Genomic DNA, 10,281 nt, shown 5'->3' on the forward strand with positions numbered 1-10,281 from the left:
GGTTGCTTTGATAGTGGTTTCAGCTTGCCTGTATTGTCTGGTGTCTCATCATCTTGATTCCTTCACACTTTTTGTGCCTTGTAAAGTATTGTTTTACTGTTCTGTCCTCAATGTGTGTGGAGGGGATACACAAAGACAGACCGCTAACATTGACTTGAAGTGACGGTCAGAGGCAGTGCAGTTTGAAGGGTTTGTACTTCTCCAAACCAATTATCAAGCCAAATTTGTAAAACTGAAAAGATACAAAACACTAGTACAATTACCCCTGTCCACTAGAGGGCGCAAAACCCAAAACATAAAGGTACAGTTCTAAATAGAACATGACAGTCCTCCATAGGTTATGGGGTTCAGATCAGGCAAGTACCAAACCAGTAGTGGACAGTGACTAAGTATACTGAAGTTCTGTACATTTTTAGGTATTTACTTGAGTGTTTTTCAATATGTTATACTCTTATTCCACTGCATCAAAGAGACTATTGTATTTTACTCCTAAAATTACTTTTCAGATTTAAAATACATTAAAGGTAGGGTAAGTGAAATTTTTTGGTTAAAACAAAAAGTATTTTGTTAAAAGGTCAAAGCACTATATTCTGATAGTACTCATTGCTATAGTGTTTGTTCAGTAACGAGTCTCCATGTCTCTCCAGTTCTTTAATAAACAGAAAATACATTTTCCGGTAGGTGTCAAAATCTCAGCCAATCAGGAGAAGGTACCAATTTTTAAGCTTAATTTTATAGTGTTCCAGTTCCAATTTTGCCTGCTCATTTCTTAGTGTCATCACTTCCAATTTCACTTGTTTAATCTATATCCTGATTGAGTGCTCTATCCTGATTAGATAAAATTGGAAATGAAACGAAAAGCTGGAGAGGCAAGGAGACTCCTTTTACTGAACAAACACTCTATAGCAATGAGTACTATCAGAATATAGAGCTATTTAACACTTATTTTAACCAAAGAAAATCACTTATCCTTCCTACCTTTAGCCATTCCATTTAATGTTTTATGCATAATGCTATTCGGAAATGGCCAATCTACACTTTCACAGTGGACCAACACTGACAAATTTGAAAATTTTCAGGGCTTCTCATTTTTAAGGAGCCCCAGCCAAGTACTGAGTGCATTGACATACTTTTCAGTAGTGGACATTTCTGTATTATACATTATTTTATTGATTAGGCCTATGGTAATTATTTTCATGAGTTATATAGCCGTTATATAAGGCTTGAATTGTTCAACTTTGTAATGGAATCTCTAGAATATTTGAAAAATGACAGAACAAAATGCACTCATTTTTCTTTTTTGAATGCACCTGTACACAAAATACAAGCTCAATTGTCAAATTTGAATTATTTACCATAATGTTTGACTTGGCAGAAAAAGGTCTAGATATAGGAGCATGTAAACTATTTTCAACAGTAGTACCGTCATATGATGGTCCTTGTTAACGCTCATAAGATGGTGTCTAATTGCTCCATCTGTGGTGGGCTGTGGACAGTTCCGAAATCTGCCTACCAGTAGCAATGATAAACAATAGGCGTCTAAAACTTTTTTATTGATGCAAGAACAATGGCATCTTAATCCAGCATGCTAACATTCCAGGAAGAGTGAGGCTGTAATATAATTAGTTTGGAATCTCCACTGATATGCCAGTTATGGTCTCAAGTCAATGGAAAAACAAACTGAACAAAGATTATTCCTTAACTGCAGGTTAGTCTCAACTACAAAGATACTGACAATGTACAAATGGTCTATTCACACTCATCTTCATTCTGGGCAGCTGCTTGTGGCTGCAGAGTTACAATTACAAATACATTCACTGATATATATCTCCGATTGGGAAAAGAGCATAGGCCTATGTGATGATTACAATTTTAATCATCACATAGCACAACACAGATGGTCACATACTAAATCCTATTAAAACAGAACACCACACTCGAATGCATTTAACTTAAAACCACACTTAATGCATTAAACTTTGAACAAACTTAAGACAAAAAATAACCGCAGGATTGTGGCAATCTATTCCCACTCATCGTCTCCAGTTGTTTGTGGCTGGCTGGTTGCAGAGTTGTCAGTGTTGAAAGCTCCCCCCTGAGGGCAAAAAAAGAAGAATGTTAGAACGTTGATTTAGTCAAACTTGTCCCCACATATGAACAGTGAGAGCTTTGCTCTATTGCACTCATTGCAGTGAATTACAAATACAGTGAAGGCTTTGCTCTATTGCACTCATCACTCATTGCGGTGAATTGCAAATACATTACCTTCCTAGAGTCTGTGGAGGCAAAGGTGTTCCCTTTTGGGTTGAAGCCTGTAGTTCCAGTGGCGCCCATCGCTGAATCCTCAAGCCACTTAGGCACCTCCTGCTGAGCCTGTCAATTACATTCAAACCAATAGGAACTGTTATGGCTGGCGTTGTGCTTTTTAAGGTATGTCAGGGCAGTGTGTTGAGGAGTTCGCTTACATTAGAGAGAATTTTAACCAGGGAGCGAGCCAGCTGGTTGTCGTTCTCAGGATCGTAGAAGGAAATGGCTTTCCCAGTGTTGCCACAACGACCGGTCCTCCCGATCCGGTGGACGTACTCGTCGATTTCTTTGGGGAGGTCAAAGTTGACCACGTGCTGCACATCTCGTATATCCAGACCTCGTGCAGCCACAGAGGTAGCCACCAGGACGGGACATTTTCCAGAGCGGAAGTCCTGTAGCGCCTGCTCTCGCTCACGCTGCTCACGGTCGCTGTCAGAAGACACAATACAGGTCAAATGCTGCTCTGCTTAAGAGCATGCTGTGAACATTGTATCAAACCACCACTTACCCATGGATACTAGTGGTAGCAACCTTCTCCTGACACAAGAATGTTGCAATGAAATCAGCTTGTCTCTTCGTCTCCACAAACACCATTGTACGCTCAGTTCCTGCACAAACCCCAACAAATTGTTTGGTTATTGCCATATGTTTGTAACAAAATGGGGAGACACAGGCACAATAGGCTTTTTAGGTTATAAGCCTACAAATAACTAACAAAATATCAGTTAATGTAGATGAGGATCAGTGCATAAACAGTGTGCGAGTGTATGTGCGTTGTAAGGTTTAAACCAAAAGGACACACAGAAAGAGAATCCTGTGGATTGAGTGGCTTAAAGAAGGCATGGTTAATTGTAGCCTTTTTTCCCTAATAGCTGCCATTGTTTATCTTTTTCAAGCACGTTCAGGTTGACGTTCACGTTCATGGCTTAATAGTAGAGACTTGGAGGTAGTGAGGTTAGAGACGTTACCAGTGGTCTTGAGGACATCAATTAGTTTGTCTCTCTTTGAGAACTTGGTGACCTCAATGAACTTCTGCTCCACATCACTGCAGGCTCCGCCCACCACCCCCACAGCCAGGAACAAGTAGTCGGTCTTCAGGAAGTCAGCGGCCAGCCTGTAAAAAACATAACCATGCAGAGAAATTCATCAGTATTGAGGAGTTTCATATAAAGACAACCTGCAACCTGTAGAAGATTCGTAACGCAGTGCACCTTTGGATGTCCACAGGGAAGGTGGCACTAAACATCAGGGTCTGACGCTCCTCTTTTGTTGGCAGGCCAGGAGAGCCCACCAGCTTGCGCATGTCAGGTTCAAAGCCCATATCCAACATCCTGTCTGCTTCATCCAACACCAGGTAACGTACCTTACTGAGACCCACCTTGAGGAGATAGAGTTAATATAGCATAGTTTATTTTCCCTGGGAGCAAATTCAGCGGTTTAACTGTCAGTAGAAATATAGATGTAAACACAAGGCATCTCAACAATATAAGTAGGGGTGCAACAGTTAATCCAACTATTCGATTCAATGATGTCATTATAGATAAAAAATCTTTAAAAACAAATTCAAAATTGTGTGACAAAGTATAAAATAACGCTTGTGTGGTTCATTGATTCATAGATACTGTACATACATTTAATATTCAAAATGCTTCTTGATTATTCAATTAATTTTAAAAAAAGTAATCGATAGAATAATCGCTAAGAAAATTATTGATAGTTGCAAGTCTTGAACCATGTCAAACAGCTGGAAAGGTTCACCGCCATCATAACTGAACTTCTGGCAAGGGCTTAATTACCTTTCCTCTTTGAATCATATCTAACAGCCTTCCTGGAGTCCCGCACAACACGTTGCATCCCTTCAGGATGTCCCTGATTTGGTGTCCAGTAGCGATTCCACCATACACCACAACAGGACGCACACATGTCCTACACAAGTCAGAAGAGACAAATGTTAACATGAAGTTCACAGCATGTTCAAAATACACCATAATCGAAGGGTGTCTTTCATTTGCCAGTATTGTACTTTAGTGATTTTACAGACTAAAATAATTACTTCTCATTTGCTGCAACAGAACAAACTATTAATTTGTGACAATACACACCCATGGGCAAACTTTCTAGCCTCCATGTAGATCTGGTTGATAAGTTCTCTGGTTGGAGCAACAATCACCACCTCAGGTTCCTGCTGCTCACTGAACTGACTGGCTGCCACTCCGTCAGCCATCAGCTGCTGGAGGATTGGCAGCAGGAAGGCAGCCTATGTAGGGAGGAAAACACATTACAATCCTCCCTGACAGGAAACCAATCTCACCTCCACTTCCTGATCTTCAGAGGGAATGTAGTGGTTCATTACACCTTCTGATGTACTAAAACATATTTTCAATCCCTACAACTAACGAACAATGTGTCCTGTCCTATAACCATAAGTAATTCTAGATGAAAGCATCAGCTGAATCTTACCGTTTTGCCTGATCCAGTCTGGGCACAAGCCATGAGGTCTCTGCCTGCTGTGACAATGGGGATGCCATGCTTCTGCACTGGAGTTGGCTTCACATAGCCGGACTTGCTCACATTCCTTTTCAGGGACTCACAGAATTGTGCCTCCTCGAAAGTCTGAAGATGGAGACAAACAGAGTTTCATTGCAGTCAGAAAACTACTCACCACTACTGAACAGATGAGAACGCTGCAAACAGATCCATACCATGATGGCCTTTGGTGGGTTGCTGCCACTAACATCCACCATGATCTGATCATACTTGTCAAAGTTGATGCCAGATTCGTAGTGGGAAAAAATTGATTCTTCATCCTCGGGGAGGTCTTGAGGAATATAGGTCACCCTTGGTCCTGGGGAAGGGGACGAGGTTAGACTGACTTTAAACAAAGGCATAGTAGAAAAGAAAAGCTTTCTGTGTGTTCACAATAGACACATTTACTTACTCTCTTCAGCTCCATCTTCAGCGTTTCCTGTTGAACCTGTTACAGATACACAAAATTACATTTTTAGCATGTTTCCCAATGAAAGCTGACCAACTCAAACATGGAACCTGATTCACACAAATTACCTTTGGAAAATACTTCTTCGTCTTTGCCACGATATCCTGCAGCATAACACAAGAAGGATCAGTTGACATTCACTCATGAACATGACTCAGTAATTAATTTCATAGTTATGTATCATGGTTCATTTACCTCCTCCAGAACCTTCACTTCCACCTTCTGTTCCACCTTAAAAGACATTCGTCATATCATTACACTTCAACTACATATCAACTTTTTGCAGTAACCCTAACTTAAGTTGGGTTTTGAATAAAAGTATACCTTGACGGAAGCCTCCCCTGCCTCCACGACCACCTCCTCCAAACCCTGGGAAGAATAAATTTTATTTTCCATCATTCACTTTAAGGACATAACGGTCATTCATATATTTTAACTATTTGATAAAGGAATTCTATTACATATTGAAAAATACAATCAGTTCAATAGCAAATTATTTATGGACAATCTATACGATCCATTGCCACAGTAACCCAGTTCATCTAGTTTAATCAACCATTACCTTCTCTGGATCCTCCATCATCATCTCCATCACTTCTACCTCCTCTGCTGCCTCCTGTCAAATGCAAATATTATTGTGTTAACTTGTAAGAATCACTGTTTTCAATGGTTATCTTTGTTAATGCATGTTTTCACATGGATTTCATCAAAGAAGCTGCTTCACCAGTGTGAATTACATGTAGAACTATCAGCCAAAGCCTGTCTTACCTCTGCCTCCTCGTCCTCTTCTCTCTTCTCCTCCTCCACTGTTCCAGCTACTGCCGCCGCCTCCTCCTCCACTGTTCCAGCTGCTACCTGCTTCATTTCAACAAACAAAATACACAACTCAGACATAGTATAATATAAGTGTGTACATTATTAAGAGTGCCAACAGTCAACTCCAATAATACTACTCAACTTACCATTCCCGTTCTCATCAGCTCCTGCAAAATAAAGGTCAAAAGTTATTTAAGTTAACTATATTTAAGCTATCAATGTGTTGTGGAACAATGTCATTGTTACTTGTATGGTAGGGCTTCATGAGACTGGAAAATAGTATTCCAGAATAATGTAATCATGATTCACGCATACATTACCACAACTCCAATTTGACTTATTATTTTAGCACACAGAGAATAAAATATTTAAAAAAATGCAAGTGTGCATAAGGGTTTAATGGTTTGAGTACAACAATTAGTTAATGTTACTGCATGGTGAAAGCAGAACTTTTTTGACTGGCCTGTATGTAAATGTATGTTTACTTGATTCATTCTGAAATCCACTTTTATCTTTTAACACAAAAAAAAGCTACAGTGTGCATGAGGGGTTCATTATTTTCAGTAAACAAGACCAGGAGACCTGGTTCTGCCAGACCCAAAATGCAGTCCTAGTATGTAACACACCTACAAACCACTTTATAACTGAAGTTCATGATGTCATGAATAGTTCGTGACGAAAAGGGACGTCACAAACTTTTTTTGGGCTTTTTTGGGCCCCTGCCCATGTATGGACGAAACAGGTACAAAGTCTCATGTAAGCCCGACCCCTTGGGTCTGGCAAAAATGTATAACATGATGTTGACCTTAACGGTGGAAGCAGAACTGCTGTAATAGCCCTCAGTGCCCTTCACCAATAGCCAGTATGCTTGATTTTACACCAGATTATTGGCAACTGTCTTTATTCATCATGCACAGTAATATCAATAGTATATCCCATATTTGTATGCAGCCCAAATGTGTCCTTACCTTCACTCTTAAATCCTCCTCCTCGTCCCCCTCGGCCTCTTCCTCCACGACCTGTATAAAACACACAAACCTCCATTTGGTAAATGGCATCTAATGCTGGACGTTTATTCTTGTGCATACAGGCCAGGGGCGCCGATGACGTGGGGGCGTCGGGGCTAGCGCCCCCACAGTCAATTGGTCAGCCCCCTCATGAATCTCAGATGTCAGGCTCAAACTTACAGTACCATTACCATTACTATAGCGGGGCGCAGATAGGTGTTAACGCGCCGTTGACACCTAGAACAATAGCCCAGACAGAGAAACGGCTCGCGGCGGGGGGGGGCGGGGCTATTGCGGCTCGAAAAATCGAACACAACTTGTTTAGACCAGGGGGACTCGGCACCAAGCGTCATGTGAACCATGGCTATGGCTGTGCTAAACATGTTCTGTAGGTTTTGGCTCTGCCGTGTGCCCTTATTGAAATGAAGGGTCGCTATGCTGTGTCCCTTGACTCCCTCGTCCTGTGTGCACTAACAGTCACTCACTGCATGCACTGAATACCAGTGGTGGAAAAAGTACTAAAATGTTTTACTTAAACAAAAGTATAAATTCTGCGGTGTAAAAATACTCTATTACAAGTAAAAGTAAGGTATTCAAAATGTACTTGAGTAAAAGTAGAAAAGTATTGGTATCAAAATGTATTTAAAGTACCAAAAGTAAAAGTACTCATTATGCAGAAGGTCCCATTTCACAAGTTTTCAAAAGTGTAAAATGTATACAAATTCTTTGAAAATAGCAGATCTACAAGCTCACAACGCATCGCAAATCTGCTATTTTCAAATTGCCAAAGTATATATACTGTATAAGTGGTTTTGTAATAATAATAATCAAAATCTACAAAGTAACTATAGTAAATAAAGTTATCAAATAATTGTAGTGGAGTAAAAGTACAATATTTGTCTATATGTAGTGGAGTAGAAGTAACTATAGGCTACTACTAAAATAAGTACTTTTATTTAAGTAAAACATTTGAGGATGGGACACACTGAAGGATAGGTAGAGTGTTGTTAATGTTGTTTTATGGTCATTTAATGAATTAATTAAGCAAAAAAAATCGCGCGCGCTTCGCGCGCCTACATGTCCGCGACGCAGTGGGTGGAGGGGGGGCGGCGCGAGTGGTGGTCAAGTTCAGCCCCCATGGTCGCGCACAAAAGTCAGCGCCCCTGATACAGGCGTAGAGTGTTAATTCATGCTAATGAGGACTATGAGCAGACATGTTTGTGTTCCATTATTATTATCTTTTTAAAGTAATAAAGTCATTAAATGTGTTATTTATCATAGCTGCCCTGTGCAACTTTAGTTTACGCAGCCTAAAAGTAATTCTTACTCATGTTCAAACATTCAACGCAATTATTTGAGTGACAATTAATCGTCAAGTAAAATGTCATAATTGTGACAGCCCTACTTGTGTATCTCAACTTGCCCCTTGAGACAGTAGTTTGATGGTTTCACAATTTAGGACCACCATTTTGAATTTACCATAAAGTCAGTGCAAAGTCTAAGATATTCAACTACCTGATGTCCCTCTATCAAAATTGCACTTGAGCCCATTCAGACCTTTTGCAACTATATATAATCAGGCTCAGACCCAGTGGTGGAGAACAAAATCTAAGGAATCACATTTCCCATAACAAACACTTACCCCTTCTGTCGTCCCCTCCTCCAACACCTCTGTTGTCTTTCCAGGAGCTTCCTAAAAATAAACAAAAGTCCATCACTGTCACCCATATGAACATTCAACTGATGGCAATATTAACTGTTGCCCCCACTGTTACATACATGAAGGTACTCCATAAGTCACTGGTAGAAATGTTCTATTTTATGACTAGTTTATTTTATGACTAGTTTAAAGAAAAGGGTCTAGATTACTGGCAATATAAATTAACATTCTCAGTGTTAATCTAACAGATAGTTATGGGTCCATTTTCACACTGTCATAGAACAGTCAGGATTTTGCTGTGTAGCTGCTATGAGTAAACCCACCACTGCTTGAAGCCTGGCTGGTGACTGCACCACCGGTGCCGGTTCCCTGTAAACATGGACACAGATATGAAACCTGTTAGGATTTCAACTGAGTCTCAATGTTTCAAAAAGGACAGTTAAGTTCTCTCAATTTTAAGTTACCTCTTCCTCCCAGTCGGCCATGATTGTCAGCAGTAAAGGAAATGTAGTATATAGTCTATAATTTAAAAAGAAAGAAAAACAATATTAAACACAAACACGTCAAATGTATTCATAGAGCAGTATTTCTCAAACATCTTCATGTCAAGACAGTCCACATTGATATTAGGCAGCGGACCACCAATTGAAAAGATTTTGTGCCATTGAGAGACACCCATAAGATCATATTATTGTTTTAATACAGACCACTGTCTGTGGGGAGATAACAGTGGAGAGTGAAACCTATAATCTTAATGGTCATTCTTATACATTCTCTCACTGGGTTAACTTCTACCTGGTGAAATAATAGTGAAATTCAACTTCAAAGTTTTGCTGGGGACCGCCTGGAACTTTCTTAAGGGGGTCCCTGAACCCTAGATTGAGAACCAATGATTGAGAGAGCCTCCCCATAAATACCTGGCCTGGGTTGACTACACTGATATTTAATGTGTTTCACCTGACTGTTGATCAGAATTGTGCATCAACTTAATTTAGAAGAGGTGGATCTTTGCACGTCGTTGAGTTTTAACTTTAAAGTGTTCTCTTGTTTGAAGATCAGATCAGGTTAAATAAGTCAACATTCTCTGTCGTGTCGATAACATAACTTGGTGGTCATTTGTAGTTGGTTATTTAAGCAGTCTCTCGTAGTCGTAGCCTCGATGCAATGTGCATTTATTAAACATAAACCAAAGACTCTTCTTTCAGGGTATGCCGTCGTGTGAACATGTTAACACCACTAATGGGGAGTTTCCATGTCCCCTTGCCTTCATACCCTCAAGACTTTGTTTTGTATAAACGTTTTTGTGTGATCACGTTAAGACGACGAGTGTGCGACTAACTGCGTCATCCTGATTTGAATAGTGGTGGGAAAAGTACTCGTTTGTTTTACTTGAGTAAAAGTATCAATACTGCAATGTAGAAATACTCTGTTACAAGTAGGCTAAAAGTCGGGAATTAAAAAATAACTTGAGTAAAAAGGTATTGGTATAAAAATGT

At 39.9% G+C, this 10,281-nt stretch overlaps 1 protein-coding gene across 1 annotated transcript; it reads right to left on the bottom strand.

The window, feature by feature from the left end:
* Window positions 1-2,023: 2,023 nt before the first annotated feature.
* On the bottom strand, window positions 2,024-9,270 carry LOC308080532 (putative ATP-dependent RNA helicase DDX4; the record flags this gene model as incomplete). Its single annotated transcript, XM_080422428.1, has 19 exons — window positions 2,024-2,095; window positions 2,266-2,373; window positions 2,466-2,736; window positions 2,816-2,915; window positions 3,276-3,421; window positions 3,519-3,685; window positions 4,104-4,233; window positions 4,410-4,564; window positions 4,768-4,920; window positions 5,010-5,152; window positions 5,246-5,281; window positions 5,371-5,406; window positions 5,627-5,671; window positions 5,865-5,918; window positions 6,265-6,285; window positions 7,087-7,137; window positions 8,768-8,818; window positions 9,109-9,154; window positions 9,250-9,270. 19 exons carry the CDS (start codon window positions 9,268-9,270, stop codon window positions 2,024-2,026), a joined length of 1,806 nt encoding a protein of 601 aa, XP_080278554.1.
* Between the last annotated feature and the right edge of the window lie 1,011 nt (window positions 9,271-10,281).

The sequence above is a fragment of the Gymnoscopelus braueri genome (assembly GCF_963280865.1).
Source record: "Gymnoscopelus braueri genome assembly, chromosome: 24".
In the NCBI taxonomy this organism is placed as follows: domain Eukaryota; kingdom Metazoa; phylum Chordata; class Actinopteri; order Myctophiformes; family Myctophidae; genus Gymnoscopelus; species Gymnoscopelus braueri.